We start from the raw sequence: 18,007 nt of genomic DNA on the forward strand, positions 1-18,007 counted from the left end.
TTTTTGTACTGTACAAGTGCTACATGTAAATGCACAAGATTTCTGTTTTTTGTCTTTGTGTAAAGTGCTAAATGCAAGTTTTTTGGTTTTGCAACATGCATTCAGCTTCATGTCCTGAGCATTGTGTTTTCTATCTTTCTATGTAGTGTTTAGTGACTGCTCAGTAGTGTTTTTAATTTTGATTGACTTGGGGCACGATTTGACAACAAAGTTCAGTTTTGGGCACAGATTGAACTGAGGTGAAAGTTTGGTTTTGCAAGAAGAGTCTGAGGTTTTGTGAATGTAGCTTGAAAATTGGGGTTTGTGTTCACAGTTTAGAGAAAAGGAGAGAAGCTTTCAAGAAATGTGTCTTAGCAATCGAGAATAACTGTAAATCAAAACACAGGAACACAATATGGTCGCGCTTATAACCCACATGAACGGACTTAACCCGTCTGGGTGAATTAAAACCTGGCAGTCGGCCAACTCTGCCTGCTAGCTCAACTGTCCTACAGACTCAAACTGTTTGGACCTCTCAAACAGACTTTAACTGTGGGACAAACAAAAATGTTGCTGTAAACCACCTCAAACAGACTCACACTAGAGTCTGTTTGAGTCGTGTGAGCTTATTCCAAAAAATTTCCTTTGCGAGGAAAGCCCTCTTCAAAACGGCTGCACCAACAGCTCCCGTCTTGAGAGTGCCCCCAAGGTCAGGTTCTGTAGAGTTTAAATACAGATAGTGCAAAACAGCCCAGCTGGCATGACGTTTACAGAGCAGAAGGCCGACTTGTCCTGTGCTTTGAGTATCACAATAATTATAAATTTCAGTCCAACTTGTGTCACAGGATAAAGGGAAGTATCTTCACAAGATATACAGGGCTGTACATTGCATGCAAATGTAAAGAAAACTTCTGCATCATGACGAGATAAAGAATGTGTTTTGTCCCGTGTTTTAAAACCCAAAACATGATAATTGTAATTCGGGTCACAACGGAAACACCTCTCAGTCTGCCACGGCAATAGATAACGACGTCAACAAAGATGGCCGTCCCTTTAGGAGTTTGTTTTCTTGTTTGTGTTCACACATGATGTGAGAAAATAGAGAGAACCCTCTCTGTCGTATTAAAAGAAGGTCTATCGCCTCTCAGGGTTTTTAAAAGTTGCAGTGTCTCAGTTGGAAGCAGACAACAGTCTGCAGCTTATCTACGTGGCTTTTGCAGTATTCGACGCAGCCAACAGTTAACAGTTAATCTCGCTATCCGGAATCCTGGACTCTGGCTTTGTCTATTCTGAGAATCTGTGGTCCCCTTTCCCTCCCCCCGTGCTGCACTGTCATCTTGCTCTCATACCAGGCACCCACCTCTCCCCTTGCTCTGAAGGTCAGATCTGGTGGAGCCAGAGTGTGAGAGGTGCAGTGCTAATGCCAGAAATAGTGGGTACACAAAATTACAGCAGCTATTGTCACAATATAACGCACCGTGCTACCAGTGGAGGATTACCAAGATACTCATTTTCATTTGAGGTCCAAGGTGCTAAAGCTTGACGTATTGCTGGATACAGCTTCGTAGAAAAATTACATTTATAATCATTCATCACATAAAGGTATCGTCACTCATGTTTATTGATTTGAAATTCATGTGAGGCACATTACTGTATGGGAAGAGCAGTGCTCGAAAATAACAAATTACATTTACTCAAGCATTGTACTGAAGTACAATTTAGAGATGCATATATTTACTTGAATGTTTTCATTTTCTGTTTCCTTATACTTCTATTCCACTAAATCTCAGAGGGAAATACTTTTTACTTCACGCCATTTTTTTAACAGCTTTAGTTACGTTACAGATTTAGATTATTAAAACAAAATCAACAAATAAATTATGATGTTACATCATACAATAAACTTCTTAGCCCTATAAAAGTAATTAAATTAGCTCCATTGTTATAAGCTGCAACATTAAAGTGATGAACACGTTAATGTATCAATAATTAGAATTCAATATTATAATATAAATGATTCTGAATTGAGCCATTCTGCATAATGATACTTTAACTTTTGTTACTTTAAGTATATTTTGATAGAATAAAATAGAAATACTTTATTGATCCCAAGCTTGGAAATTGAATGCTAATACATTTGTACTTTTAAATGCAGAACTTTTACTTGTAACAGATTATTTATACACTGTGTTGTTAGTACTTTTACTAAGTAAAAGATCAGAGTACTACTTCCACCAGGGTACGAGTCACGCGCCATGTTTCTCTCTATTAATATAATGCTGTGTATTTATAGTAGCATGTTTAATGCCACACAGCTCCTGAAATAATCTAAGGCACACATCCCTGTTTAACAGCACAAAAGATGCAGGGCTATTACTTAGATTCCAACATGTGTTCATAAGCATCATTCACCTAAAGTGGGAAGAGTTAATTTTGGAGTTGGAGCGATTGGGCTTGGGCTTTGCTCCGACCATTCTACTTTCATTTATGAACAAAAGAATAAATTCAATCATTGGCCAGTTTATATTTGTGGTCATGAAAGTTATGTAATGTCTGAATAAAAATAATTAGATCAAGATAGGAGGCTAAACAAAAATCAGTAGGCAGGATTAATGAGAGTGAGTGTGACACTGTAGCAACCATGAGTGAGATGTAGAGACACAGCAAGTGTGGTTGGACTGTCTGTCTGTATGGTTTATAGGTTTATAGGGATCTGGGAGATTTTCACAGGAACGTGCCTGATTCTGAAGAGTTATAACTCAATGGGCCGGTCATGAACATCACTCGGCTGCAGAGGGCAGTCTGCCGCCCGGTTCACTTAAGCTTATTGGCCGCTGGAAATCTCCCGGTCTTTCCAATGGCCACTCTGCTTCTGCTTGCAGGGATGCTCCACATGCACCTCTCTCCCACTCCCTCAGTGTGTACAGTGCATAAAATAACTGGGATACAGAAATAGCCGGCTTGGGTTAAGTGCAATGACAAAAATGTAGCTTTCCTTTTGTGTCAATTGAGATAGGCGCTCAGCACCAATAGGCGTCGGAGGAGGTGGCATATGCTAATGAGGGACAAATCTCCACTGACTGTGACCTTCAGAAGCACAGTATAAAGGAGGTCATATCTCACCAAGCTGTTATTTAGTTGTTGTCGTCCTCAGGCCAGTGGACAACTTAATGCTTTGTTTTGTAGGTTGATCACTGTGCAGTTTACGCGTGGGCTGGCTGCCCTTGAAAGCGTCTTGTAGAGTAATAATTTCAGTTACAGCAGTAAAGTGATACTGGCTACTCTTTCTGGCACGTGTCAGTTAACGCGCTATATGTTTCTATAGTTTCGCTCTTACTTGGTGATAGTGGATTTTTTCTTTACGCACAAGCAGTGTTTTCATGGCCACGTGAAGTTTGGAAGGCTGAAGTAACAAAAACAGCTGTAACATATAAAGAAGTACTGACCCTAACGCAAAGCTTTCTCACCTAAGGGATTCCTCACCTTATCTGTCTCCCTGGTGTCTGGTTTTTGGAGCTGTTGAGGAGCTGCCACCATGCCGCACTATGAAACGAAGGAGTCCAGGGACGCTGCACCGTTTTTACGCAAATCTGAACAGGACCTGATGCCGTCGCACACTGTCGCTTTTGACGGTAGGCCGAATAAGGAGAGTTCAAAGAAACGGAACCTTGTAGGGCAAATCAAATGAAAAATCTTCTTCCAGAAAGTCATTCCGTTTTTGATTCAATCATACATTCATATCTGTTTTTAAATAAGGCAAAACGTCTACCACTTGTGTGAGATTCTACTTTGTAATTGCAGTTACATCTGTTGCAGTGTTTTCAAAGATATAATTAATAGTCTGAAGCATTGCAAAATATAACAAACAATGACATAACATCAGCTGTTTTTTAGAGTAAAATGTTACAATTTATCTCTATTTAAAAAAAACTTGTTTGTGAAAGGTGCTATATTAAAAATATTTTAAAATAGTTTCTACAATAACACACTTGTTGAGGTTTAATATTATCACCGCATAGCCTAATCCGAGTAAAACTTTTATTTAGAGATGATTTGCCATATTTCCAACATTAGTATTCTGGATAGTTGTGCTGCTTCCTAACATGCAGGTCCTCTGCTGTACTGTCACTGTTAGTAAGGGTAAGAAGCGAGCCTGGGTTCCTGATGAAAAAGAAGCCTACATTGAGATTGAGATCAGGGAGTGCAGTGGTGACAAAGTCACTGTTGAAACCAAAAAAGGGAGGGTAAGAGATCACCCTCTATATTCAGTATGGAATGAAAACACTAGGATAAATCCCATGTTCCTCTCCTCTTGTCTGCCAACCTCCATCCCTTTAGACCCTGACAGTGAAGGAGTGTGACATCCAGCAGATGAATCCTCCAAAGTATGACATGATTGAAGACATGGCCATGCTTACACAACTCAACAAGGCTTCTGTGCTGTACAACCTGCGCAGACGCTGCTCTGTCTGGATGAGCTATGTGAGTATCCCATTATGGACTTCCCCTCTCCCGTGTGACCATGTTCCCTTAAGAGGCTTCATTATCAGATTCAGTGACAGAGTTCATCTGTCAACCTGTCAGTAGCATGTAGGATGTAGGATGTCATGTCCTGTGTTCCAGACCTACTTCTGTGTGACGGTGAATCCATACAAATGGCTGCCAGTCTACACAGCCCAAGTGGTCACCGACTACAAAGGCAAATGCCGCTCTCATGTGCCGCCACACATCTACTCCATTGCAGACGGTGCATATAACGGCATGCTGCGCAGTTAGTATACACTAAGATATCATATCAACATACAGTACACACACACTGATATAACAAATGAAGGGTTCATTTGCAAGAACAAATAATAAATCATCTTATTGTTTCCAGTCCAAGGAATATCAATCAAACTGATGTTGGGTTGTTTATTGATCTCTATTTTTTCTTTCATGAATCATCCCCAAAGCAATTTCAGTCATAAGCAACTGAACTTGGTTATTGCGTTTTGTCAAGTTGCTTTTGACTAAAATTGCTTTGGGGATAACGATGACCTGGACAAATGAGAACATTGACAGGCTTCATTAATCATGTTTTTTTTATTGTACATTAAAGGGAATATCAATCAAACTAATGTAGGTTTATTCCTATTTAGAAAGGCTGTGTTTTTCAAATAAACTCTTCAAATATAAACGCACGTAACATACATCAGCCATGTGTTACAAGCCTTGTGTAGTTTTTTTCTTCCTCAGATCGCGAGAACCAGTCCATGCTCATCACGTAAGTGTCAGCTGCTTCATATGAATATTGATTTGTCTTGTAACAAATTAAAGAAGAAAAAGACCTCTTGTAACTGTATGAGAAGCCATATAACATATAGACCGTCCACACACAGCCACTTTAGAGACTTGATATTGTTCTCTTCCAAAGTTTTTACTGAAATCTATTCTTTAACATGCAGTGTAGTTATTTTCATTTACACTACCTTTATCAGTGTTGTGACCAGTTTTTACCTGTTGTATGTACACTTTGTTATTTTTTCACACTACAAAAGTGGAAAATCTGGTGCTGGCAAAACTGTCAACACGAAACGTGTCAACGAGATGATCACGGGAAAAACACAAACGGATGGTAGGCAAGCAGACGTGGATGCAGACAGTGAAACAGGATCCCGGGTAACTAAAACAAAAAGAAACAAAGAAACAATGAACATCGAAAACATGGAACTGAATATCTCTCTCAAGGAACAAAGCGGAGTCAACGAACGAAACGCGATACCACGTATATGATGAAACGATCTGGCGCCGAATGCGTCCCACATCCGGCTTCTTATACTGCAGAGGAGGTGATTAGTGGGATTTGATTCAGCTGGTCCAGAACCACGCCTCCCGTCTCCAAACAGACAAACACAGTGAGGGGAGACACATACAGGGAAACACAGACAGAGGGAGACAAACACAAGCACAAGAGGAAAAGGGAAGGACTGCCAGGACGGGATCCTGAACCAACTGTCAAAAAAGGAGTAAGGCTGATGTGGTAAGCTATTGTTCCCCAGCTTTTTTTTTTTTTTTTGCTTTTTAAAAAATGTATTTTTATTTTTATTTTCTTCTTTTGGGGGGGGGGGGGGGGTCCCAGGAATCCTTTAGTGTATTCCCTTTAAACCATACATTTTCCTCACTGTCAAAATGGTGAATGTGAGAACTGATTCATGTCTGAGTCTTTACCCTCATGTGTTGTGTAGCCCTTTCCAGCAACTTTACTCCTCTTTTGATTTTTAACCAGGTTTTTCTTTCCCTTTCCATGTCATCTCTTTTTTGTTGGCTAAAACAAATTCCATTATCTTCCCCTTTGATTTGAGATTTGTTTTGAACTTTACCTACCTTTTTCTACCCTGCGTTCACCACACTTCATCATATAAAACAAGGTTGGTTTTTACCACAGCTTTAACAACCACTATCTAATTTTCCAGTTGGTCATTCCATCATATTTTATACAATATGACACTCAAAAGGCTTATCACCTTATTCTTTTGCAGCAAGGTCCTGCCACTAAAACAGGGGTAAACTTTAAGCTGCAGAAAAAAATAATAATGCTGATACATCATAAAATAAACTTTAAATTCTGTTTAAAATGTGACTTGGCTGCTTGACATTTTACATTTAATTTTCTCTCCCAGGGGAATCTGGAGAATCAGGTCATTGAGGCGAACCCTAGCATGGAGGCGTTTGGTAATGCCAAAACACAGAAATGACAACTCATCCCGTTTTATCAGTACCTGTAAAATCCCGTTTATAGTACAGTATATACTGTATATAAGTAATTACATTCAATGGGCTTGATAATCCTGCCATTTATTGGTCGATTTATGAAGCATTTAAAATATATTTCTCCCACAGGGCAAGTTCATCAGGATCGACAAGAGAGGATCGATCTTTGGACCGGCTCGAAAACTGGCCTCTGCTGAGACTGATGTATGTGAGTTAATGTCAAACTTTCATCATCATGATTTTTTTCTCTTCGCCTTCCATGTAATTGCTTTACTACATATTATATTATACTACTATCTTTCACATGTAGGGAATCAAGATGATCCGCAATAATGATCTGCTCGCTCTGTATTATCTTGATATTACACAGTTACTTACTAAAAAAGCAATAATAAAATATTTATTTAAAAAAGGGTCAAATGAATAAAATGACGTAATTGACCAATGAAAATTGAGTATTCAACAAAGCCATGTAATAATAATATACTATATATCATATCCCATACCATCGTCTCATCTCATCTCATCTCATCTTCATCCGCTTATCTGGGGTCGGGTCGCGGGGGCAGCAGCTTTAGAAGGGGACCCCAAACTTCCCTTTCCCGGGCCACATTAACCAGCTCTAACTGGGGGATCCCGAGGCGTTCCCAGGCCAGTGTGAAGATATAATCTCTCACCCTAGTCCTGGGTCTTCCCCGAGGCCTCCTCCCAGCTGGACGTGCCTGGAACACCTCCCTAGGGAGGCGCCCAGGGGGCATCCTCATTAAATGCCCGAACCCCCTCAACTGACTCCTTTCAACGCAAAGGAGCAGCGGCTCTACCCTCCTGAGAAAACCCATTTCGCCCGCTAGTATCGGCTACCTCGTTCTTTCGGTCATGACCCAGCTATCATGACCATAAGTGAGGGTAGGAACGAAGATTGACCAATAGATCGAGAGCTTTGCCTCCCGGCTCAGCTCTTTTTTCGGTGCGGTAAAGCGACTGCAACACCGCCCCCGCTGCTCCGATTCTCTGGCCAAACTCACACTCCATCGTCCCCTCACTCGTGAACATAATCCTGAGGTACTTGAACTCCTTCACTTGGGGTAAGGACTCATTCCCTACCTGGAGTAAGCAATCCACCGGTTTCCTGCTGAGAGCCATGGCCTCAGATTTAGAGGTGCTGATCCTCATCCCAGCCGTTTCACACTCGGCTGTGAACTGATCCAGTGAGTGCTGAAGGTCACTGACCAACGATGCCATCAGGATCACATCATCTGCAAAACACATCTCGAAAATCACGATTGGTGACAAAGCGCACCCCTGGCGGAGGCCCCCCACCGGTAAAGAATCCGACTTACTGCCGAGGATCCGGACACAGCTCTCGCTTTGGGTGTACAGAGATTGGATGGCCCACAGAAGTGACCCCCTCACCGTATACTCCCGCAGCACCTCCTACAGTATCTCCCGAGGGACCCGGTCATATGCCTTCTCCAGATCCACAAAACACATGTGGACTGTATGGGCATACTCCCAAGCCCCCTCCAGGATCCTTGCGAAAGTGAAGAGCTGGTCCGTTGTTCCACGTCCAGGACGGAATCCACATTGTTCCTCTTCAATCTGAGGTTCGACTATAGGAGGAAACCCTCCTTTCCAGCACCTTGGAGTAGACTTTACCAGGGAGGATGAGTAGTGGGATACCCCTGTAATTGGCACACACCCTCTGGTCCCCCTTTTCAAACAGAGGAACCCCCACCCCGGTCTGCCACTCCCTTGGCACTGTCCCAGACTTCCACGCAATGTTGAAGAGACATGTCAACCAAGACAGCCCCTCCAAACCCAAAGCTTTCAGCATTTCTGGACGAATCGCTATAATCCCTGGGGCTTTGCCACTGTGGAGTTATTTGACTACCTCAGTGACTTCCGCCAGGGATATTGACAATGATTCCCCATCAGCCTCCAGCTTTGCCTCTACAAAAGAGGGCGTGTTAGTCCGATTAAGGAGTTCCTCAAAGTGCTCCTTCCACCGCCCAACTACCTCATCAGCTGAGGTCACCAGCGTCCCGTCCTTACTGTAAACAGCTTGGAGGGTTCCCCGTTTCCCCCTCCTGAGATGTCGAATGGTTTTCCAGAAGCACCTTGGTGCTGCCCCAAAGTCCTTCTCCATGACTTCTCAGAACTCCTCCCACACCCGCTGCTTTGACTCTCCAGGCCTGTCGGTACCTTGCCACTGCCTCCGGAGTCTTCTGGGATAACATATCCCGAAGGCCTCCTTCTTTAATCGGACAGCTTCCCTGACCACCACGGTCAGTGTCCACCACGATGTTCAGGGTTACCGCCCCTTGAGGCACCTAAGACCTTGAGGCCACAGCTCACCGCTGCGGCTTCAGCAATGGAAGCTTTGAACATTGCCCACTCCAGTTCAATGCCCCCAACCTCCACAGGGATGCCAGAAAAGCTCCGCCGGAGGTGTGAGTTGAAGATCTCTTGGACAGGGGCCTCCTCCAGACGTTTCCAGTTCACACGCAATACTCGTTTGGCCTTACCTGGTCTGTCCAGAATCTTCCCCCATCCTCTAACCCAACTTATCACTAGATGGTGATCAGTTGACAGCTCTGCCCCTCTCTTCACTCGAGTGCCCAAAACATACGGCCTCAGATCAGATGATAAGATCACAAAATCTATCATCGACCTTTGGCCTAGGGTGCTCTGGTACCACGTACACTTATGAGCATCCTTATGTTCGAACATGGTGTTAGTTATAGACAATCCGTGACTAGCACAGAAGTCTAATAACTGACGACCACTCGGATTTAGATCAGGGAGGCCGTTACTCCCAATCACGCCTCTCCAGGTGTCTCCATCATTGCCCACGTGGGCGTTGAATTCTCCCAGCAGAACTATGGAGTCCCCTACTGGAGCCCCATGCAGGACTCCATTCAGGGTCTCCAAAGAAGGCCTGTTCAGTGCATACGCACAAACAACAGTCAGAGTTTTCCCCCCTACCACCTGCAGGCGTAAAGAGGTGACCCTCTCGCCCAGCGGGGTGAACTACAACACCGTGGCGCTCAGCTGGAGGTTTGTGAGTATCCCCACACCCGCCCGGTGCCTCACACCCTGGGCAACTCCAGAGAAGAATAGGGTCCAACCCCTATCCAGGAGTATGGTTCCAGAACCGAGACTGTGTGTGGAGGTAAGCCCCACCAGATCTAACTGGTAGCGCTCCACCTCCCGCACAAGCTATGGCTCCTTCCCCGACAGAGAGGTGACATTTCACGTCCCCAGAGTCAGCTTCTGCTGCCCATGTCTGGTCTGTCGAGGCCCCTCACCTTCACTGCCACCCGTGCAGCAGCGCATCCGACCCAAGTGGTTCCTCCTGCGAGTGGTGGGCCCACAGGATGGAGAGGAGGGAGGTGCCACGTCACTTTTTCGGGCTGTGCCCGGCCGGGCTCTGTGGGAAACCTGGCCACCAGGCGCTTGTCGACGAGCCCTCCGTCTGGGCCTATCTCCAAACGGGGGCCCCGGGCTTCCTCCGGGCAGGGTCTCTCTTCTTCTTCCTCGTTTGTCCATTGAGTCTTTGTGAACCATTCTTAGTCTGGCCCCTCGCCTGAGACCACTTTGTCATGGGAAACCCTACCAGGAGCACCAGGCTCCAGACAACACAGCCCTCAGGTTCACAGGAACACACAAACCTCTCCACCACGATAAGGTGATGGTTCCCGGAGAGGCATCCGGTTAATGTAGAGTGGAATAATCTCCAGGTGTTGGGGGGTGAGGTGATGAGCTGGTGCCGCTGGATTGTGTTGAATGCACCTGGCCAGCTGCTGCTGTACACGTAATTTATCATATTATATTATGTTAATATGTTCTGATTTCTGATTTTTGCATAGATATAGTTATACATCTCTATTTTGATGCAAACAAGTGCCATATTGAATTGATCATATCAGTCTGGGGTACTGTACCCTGGTAACAGGCTTGTGTCCATATGTATAGTTTTCTTTTTTATTAATAAAAACTATACATATAGACACATATGTACATACAATTTATTATTATCATTCTAATATTTATTATTTTACTTTTCCTACAAATCTGTATTGTTGCTGTCTTTATGCTGCTGTGACAGTTCCTCTGGGGATCAATAAAGGTTTGTCTCTCTTCTTTATATAAACATGCCACTCTCCTTTCTGTCCTTCAGATCTTCTGGAAAAATCCAGAGTGATATTTCAACAGCCTGGCAAGAGGAGCTATCACATCTACTACCAGATCATGTCGCAGAAGAAACCAGAATCGTTAGGTTAGTCATTGCGGCGGTTTTAGACATTTCATTACATATTTCTGCAGGACTGCGACGTGATCCTGTCCACTCTCTGTTCCAGACATGCTGCTGGTGTCCTCCAACCCGTACAACTACGACTTCTGCTCTCAACTTGGATGACGGAGAGCAGCTGATGGCCACTGATGTAGGAGCTTTTATTTCTCAACACAGATACAAATCCAGCTACACTGAGAAGTTTTGTGATGTAGTGAGATTACTTTTTCATTGCCTCTTCACAGCATGCCATGGACATCCTCTGCTTCATTTCTGACGAGAAGTACGGCTGCTATAAAATAGTTGAAGCCATCATGCATTTTGGAACCATAAAATTCAAGCCAAAGCAGCGTGAGGAGCAGGCGGAGGCTGACGGTACTCAAAGTAAGAACCAGCAACACAAGACATCTGGCACAAAACGAACCATTTGATTTAAAAGCAAGGTTGTGATTTTTGTCCTGTTTGTTTCAAACCTGATGAGAGTCATTTCAGCTGACCTCATCAGCTGGCCTCCTGCACCAAAGGGTGAAGGGGGGGGGGGGTGAGTATGTGGTGAGGGACAGAATGTTGAACAGTTGAGGAAATGCAATGTCTGCCGTGTGGGTTGGGTTTTCCATTATTCTAATAATCTGAAACATAATGAATAATTACATTTTTCTGTAATATTAAGTGGAAAATGAGGCACAACATATCAAAACTGCGGTATCAAACAGACTTTAAAGGTCAGAAAAAATGAAGCTGATGAAGGATGACTTCTTGGGCGTCAAGTGGACTAATACAACCTTCACTCCATATGTACTAGAATATGGTATCTAAGCAACAGGGGCTATTCATGTGAATGACAGCTGTATTCTTCCTGTGTGTGTGTGTGTGTGTGTGTGTGTGTGTGTGTGTGTGTGTGTGTGTGTGTCTGTGTGTGTGTGCCTTGATTTCATTGAAAAGGTTAAAAATAGTGTGAGAAGCACAGTGCAGGATTTGGAGAAAAAAAACCCAGCACTTACAACAGAAAACTGAAATCAGTTTGCATATTGGGTGAGGGAAAAGCTGCAAAGGCGTGGGATGGGGGTGAATGAGGGGTATGTGTTGCATATATTTATGTAAGTGACCATGCATGCGTGTGTGATATCAGCCTGTAGAGCCGCCTCGACCAGCTACCCAGTCAGTATCACAGCCTGCATAGTGTCAGCAAGATAACACAGCAAGTTGCCATGGAGACCTCCTTGATTGGGCCCCAGCCAGAGTCAACAACCAACAGGTGTCCATGAAGGAACGAGGGGGGAGGATGTGCAGAGCGTCTCACAGCAGCATTCTCCTGGAGGAGTTATTTCAGTAGCAAACTTGGCCAAGGCAGCTACCGAGATAAGGTCGGAATGCAGTTTAGATTATTGTGGTTAGGGCAAGCAGTCTTATTTCCATAGACACAACTAATCTAAATGTCTGTCTTGGTCACCAATATGATCCATACGCCTTTGCAAAGCAGTTAACTTATCCAAGATCTTTCCCATCTGTGTTCAATAACCTCCGTCTCTGTAACAGCTCAATCCAAGATGGTTCCCAAGGCACGGTGTAAAATCCCCGTCAAAGTGTTCACTGCTTTATCCAAGGTGTTATCCAAATAGCGGTTAAGAACCACAGTCTGAGCGCTAACAGCTCCACTCCATCCAATAATCGTGCCGGGCAGCTCCACGGGGCTGTTGACTGCTGCCACCAACTTCCGAATTTTCCGATAGACCAGGGCAGTGCCTACTCTAATCAGCAGAAAGCCTGTGATCAAATTTCCGAATATGTAGATATCCTCAATATCCTCCACGGAAAGAATGGCTAGGCACACGACCCTCCACTGCTCCCACGAGTCGATCCGTTCGTTCCGTCAGGGCAGACAGGTTCCCCCGAACCTGAGCTTCTCATCGAGAAGATTCTGTCTATTTCATTGAGAGACCAGTTAACTAATTCCATGATTTAAGTTGGATTTAAGTTGGAGAGCAATGCAGAGAGAGGCTCCAGGTATGAGACAAGACAAAGAAGCAAAGCAGGGAAGATAAGGGAGGGAGAGTGAGAAAGATGCGACCGTATTCACCGAGAGCCAAGGAGAAAAAACTGCTGCTTTTACAGGTGCCGTATAACGTTATCGGCTGGCTGGACAAAAATAAAGACCCGCTGAACGAGACGGCGGTTGCTTGGTTACGGAAGTCCTCCAACAAGCTGCTAGCTTCTCTGTAAGATAATTATATTGCCTCAGACTCAGGTACAGTAAATATGGTTCTGACAGAGGACTACAGTGTAAAGGGAACACCTTAAGGAGGTCGAAATAATCCCTCTGCTCATCAACTCACAGTGTCCGAGCACAAGGCTGGCGGCAATAAAAAGAGGAAGAAGGTGGCCTCTTTCCAGAATCAGAATTAGAAATACTTTAATAATCCCAGGGGGAAATTGTTTTTGTTGCAAACTCCAGCTGTACAAACAACATATTAACAACAATATTAGACAGATAAGATATATTTGTAAAAACAGAAATATAAAACTATATAAACGTTATATATATATATATATATATATATATATATATATATATATATATATATATATATATATATAAAATATCAAATATCAAATTTACTAGACCGTGTCTCAGCTTCACAAGGCACAAGGTGAGACTGATACCACAGGGTAAAATGGTCCATTACTGAAAGCAGACAGATGTTATTTGTTGTGGTTTGAGAAATTGTGGGCATCATTGGACAGCTGGGACGGAGGCAGTTAAGACTTGCAGTGATGTTTAGGGCAATGATCACATGAACATCACTTTAAGTCTGTGCTGGCTCCTCTCTCCTTTACATCATGGATTTCACGTGTGAGAAAGTCCTGCAGAATAAAACATTTTACATGATGTTTTTTTGTTTTTTTTCCTTTTATCTAATTAGTAAAGGTGCTTTCATGTTCTGTGATTTGCTGTGTTTTTTCTTTTTCATAAAGGAAAACCTGAATAAGATGATGACCAACCTCTGCAGCACCCAGTCTCACTTTGTCCGCTGCATTATCCCTAATGAGACCAAGACTCTAGGTAACACACTGCAATGATAATCATAATATCATCAGGAGCTAGATAAATGGGACAAGGCTCATGTTTAAAACTTGTTCTGTGCAGGAATCATGGATGCATTCTTGTTGCTGCACCAGCTGCGCTGCAATGGCGTGCTGGAAGGGATCAGAATCTGTAGAAAAAGGCTTTCCCAGCCGCATCCTCTACGCTAAATTCAGACAGCGGTAAATATCTCGTTCAGATCACTTATCATGACATGGATTTCGGGTCATAGTTATAATCTGTCCTAAAACACTATTTGGTTCATCCATTCAGCTATCGCATCCTGCACCCACATGCCATACCGGATGATAAGTTTATGGACAGCAGGAAAGCTGCAGAGAAGCTGCTGGTCTACCTCGATATCGACCACAACCAGTATACTGTAGATTTGGACACACCAAGGTAGGAAGCAGCAGTTTGTGTAAAGCAGAGCTGTGGCTGGCAAAATAATCAACAACAAAAAACTAAATAAAAATTGGATGATGTGATGAGCATGTCATAATAAATGTAGTTAGGTTTTTTTTTTTTAAAAGATTGTGATGTGAGAGCCTTAATTCGTCTTTTTGGCTTCTTGGCTTCATATAGGTTTTCTTCAAGGCAGGCCTGCTGAGTTACCTTGAAGAACTAAGGGATGAGCGTCTGGCCAAAGTCCTAACGCTGCTGCAGGCAGCCGCTCGAGGCAGACTCTTGAGGAGGGAGCTGAATATATTCTCGGTCGCTCAGTGGTTAGAGCAGACACTCCATATACAGAGGCAAAAAGTCCTTGCTGTAGCGCAGCGCCCAGGTTTGACTCTGACCTGCGGCCCTTTGCTTAATGTCGCCCCCTCTCTATCTCTCTCTCTCCTTTTTCCTGTCAGTCTTAAGCTGTTCTTAGAAATAAAGCTACGAAAAGGCCAAAAAAATAAAATGACCTACAATGAATATAAAATGTATTCATAAGCAGAGGAAAGCATTTGAGCTCACAGGAGGGTGAAGATTTGAGTACAAAAAAAAGAAGTGAGCCCTTTCCCCGGCAGTTGCTTCTCTGAACAGGTTCACTAGCAACACAATCAGCCTCGAGCCTTTCAGCTTGTGCTACACTACACCTTAGTGTTCACTCCCTCGCTCTGGTATGTGTGGCATGCAAGGGCAGTGTGAAGCGTGTGCTTGCTCTCTCTCTCTCTCTCTCTCACACACACACACACACACACACGTCTTTGGCCGCTCTCTCCATCCACTGATTTAAATGCTGACAGTGTCCTCAGAGCCAGGGGGCGACATGTGTCTAGTAGCAGCTGCTCGCCCCTTCCCTGGATGCCTGAGGGCCCCTGGCCCCTTTTGTGTGTGGCGCCTGTACTTCTAAGTAAGTGCATTGATGGGATATGTGGCGGGTGGCAGAGGATTAAAATCGGGCCGTTGGACAGAGGGCTTTAATTTCTAAATAAACACAGACACTCACCTTTGAGAGACACCCGGCATGGAGTCATGTTTAAAATGCAATCAGCTCTGCCACCCTCACCTCCCACCCCAGCGTGTGGACACTCACTCAAACTCACCCAGGGAGTCCTTGACTGGTCTGCTCTGGGTCCATATTTAGGGCTGTGAGACGCCATTATATTGAGACTAAATCAATCTGGTAACCCTGTTTGGTCACAGTCATGAAACATCAAAAGCAGCATTAGGTGTATGATATCATCCCTCTGTGTATGATTAGATACAAGAGAGTGGATGGCAGCAGGATTAGTACCCAAATAAGTTACTAAATAAATAAACGGAGAACTCCGGGATCTTTTTGACCTTCTTCTCTTCACTTGATTTGAACTTCTGTTCCACTTGTTTCAACAGTGGTTTGTTTGTTTGTTTGTTTGTTTGGATCCCCTTTAGCTTCAGCATAGCTAGAAGCTATTCTTCCAGGGGTCCGGCAGTTTTATGTTGTGAAAATACAATTTACACAATCACATTACACAAAATACAACTCAAATATTGACAGAATTATAACTGATGCAATTAAACAAAAAGCCAAAAAAAAGAAATTAATGGTTCTATATCAAAATAAGAAAAGCCCATGCCCCCGGACTACAAGAACTAGCATTAGATACTGAAGTTTTGTTGAAGGTAATATTCTTTGAGTGATTTAAACCTATATTGAGTGTTTTGTCGTTCTATTCGAGAGTCAGCTCCATTCACACATTGCGCTGTATGTGACTGAACGTTGACTTGATTTAATTTTCGCTCTAGGTAAAATAAAACAACCTCCAACTGCATGCCTTGTTTGATAATGATGTGTGTCTGTACTAAATTTTTTATTTTTTTTACACCGTAACAGGTGTCTTAGTTGTTATGACATTCCGTAAGAAAAAAATGAGTACACAAATCTATTTTGAACTTTTAACCAGGAGAGACTTTCATGCATATTACTGACATTTCACCTGAACTCAAAATCAAGTTTTGGTTTGGAACATAAAGAATAATTGTTCCAGCCACGAAACTAGTTGCTTTAGATACATTTAAAATATGTTTGTTACTGCTGATCACGTCTACTACTGACTATCACTCTCTGTAATTTGGTATTTAGTGTCACGCCGTGGTGAGGTCTGTCCTGTCTTTGGGTTTTTGGCCAGTGAATTTCCTGTTTTATTTTGAAAAGTAACTCTCCTCTCGGTCCAGGTCACTTGCCCTTCCTCTTGTGTCACTGGTCTGACATCATTCCCTGATCCTTGATTGTTTCCACCTGTGGCCCCCCTCCCTTCATGTGTATATAGTCCGTGTCTTCCCCTGTCTTGTTGCCAGAATATTTCTTCCGTTATGCCGAATGTTTCCAGTCCGTTTTCACAGCCTTGTTCGTGTCATAGAGATCCTAGTATCCTCGCTCAGGTGTTTGTATTCCCTGTTTTTTGTCATAGTAAGGTTATCCCTTTGAATGCTCTTTTGGTCACCTTGTTTTTCCTCCTGGAAAAAGCGACTTTGTTTTGTGCTTTTGATAATTATTTTTCCTCCTGTTCGGAGCGACCTTTTGTTTTGTGGTTTATTGGTCCTGTGCCTCACGCTTTGGATTTTTTAAGAATAAATACCAGTTTGATCTGCGAACCTCCGCATCTGAGTCCTCATTCCTGCCCGGGTCTGACAATTAGTAAGTCACCAACATTTGTTTCTGCTAAATATACAATGGAATCATCAGCGGACATTTAAATACTTGCTTTGTCTCGTACAGAGGGAAGATCGTTAGTAAAGATTGTATAGAGGAGCGGCCCAAGACAACTTCCTTGAGGCACTCCATGTTCCACAAACCGTACCCTTGAAAAACTTCCATTAAAGTAAACTAATTGTTGTCTGTAAGTAAAATAACTTTTCAGCCACAATAATGCTGTTTGAGAAAAAACATAATATATTTATATATATATATATTTTTTTTTTCTAACAATAACTAATGATCAATTATATCAAATGCTGCAGAGAAATCAAGCATAACTATTATTTTCCTCTCCTCCATGTCCTTGAGCCAGTCATCAACCATTTGAGTCAGGGCAGTAGCTGTAGAGAATTCTTCTCTATATGCATGCTGAAAATTTGAAAAAAAAAAAAAATTGTTTAAATTCTTTCCATTATCCTACCCAAAAATTGGTAACACTTGATCAGTCTACTGTTTTATCCAGAGAAAGGAATTTTTTTTTTTTTGGGTATTGGCACAACCTTAGATATTTTCCATGCTTTCAAACATATATTTTCATTAAACACTGAATAGTTATATATGCAACCACAGGAGCAAGGACTGAGGTTTTTGGCTTTAGCAACTTGTCATCGAGATACTCAACCCCAGGTGGTTTATTTTTACACTGACATTCTTAAGTTTAAAGCTACGTGTCTTACCTTCCATGATCTTATTTATCAATGTATATGATAAATCTGCATTCTGTGGCTGT

The 18,007-nt window shown here is 43.0% G+C and overlaps 1 protein-coding gene across 2 annotated transcripts; it reads left to right on the forward strand.

Annotated features, from left to right (window-relative positions):
- The first annotated feature begins 3,180 nt into the window (after positions 1-3,180).
- Positions 3,181-17,124, forward strand: LOC310966162 (myosin-7B-like). Of its 2 annotated transcripts, XM_083940004.1 has the most exons (13): positions 3,181-3,611; positions 4,318-4,461; positions 4,603-5,245; positions 5,520-6,001; positions 6,642-6,693; positions 6,862-6,940; positions 10,913-11,011; positions 11,094-11,177; positions 11,272-11,410; positions 14,000-14,087; positions 14,172-14,290; positions 14,382-14,510; positions 14,694-17,124. In XM_083940004.1, the coding sequence occupies exons 4-8, from the start codon at positions 5,997-5,999 to the stop codon at positions 11,150-11,152; spliced, it is 294 nt and encodes a 97-aa protein (XP_083796130.1). In that variant the 5' UTR covers positions 3,181-3,611; positions 4,318-4,461; positions 4,603-5,245; positions 5,520-5,996; the 3' UTR covers positions 11,153-11,177; positions 11,272-11,410; positions 14,000-14,087; positions 14,172-14,290; positions 14,382-14,510; positions 14,694-17,124. The 2 variants fall into 2 exon arrangements, 1 of the variants encoding a protein (XP_083796130.1); XR_014593796.1 differs by having other exon boundaries at positions 4,603-6,001; positions 6,862-6,936.
- The last annotated feature ends 883 nt before the right edge of the window (positions 17,125-18,007 follow it).

The sequence above is a fragment of the Echiichthys vipera genome (assembly GCF_963691815.1).
Source record: "Echiichthys vipera genome assembly, chromosome: Y".
NCBI classification, from domain to species: Eukaryota; Metazoa; Chordata; class Actinopteri; order Perciformes; family Trachinidae; genus Echiichthys; species Echiichthys vipera.

Bases quoted from the DNA above. Each gene is read 5' to 3' on its own strand.
- LOC310966162 (XM_083940004.1), top strand. The intron at 6,694-6,861 runs GTAATGCCAAAA...TTTCTCCCACAG, and splicing joins CCCTAGCATGGAGGCGTTTG to GGCAAGTTCATCAGGATCGA. The intron at 6,941-10,912 runs GTGAGTTAATGT...TCTGTCCTTCAG, and splicing joins CTCTGCTGAGACTGATGTAT to ATCTTCTGGAAAAATCCAGA.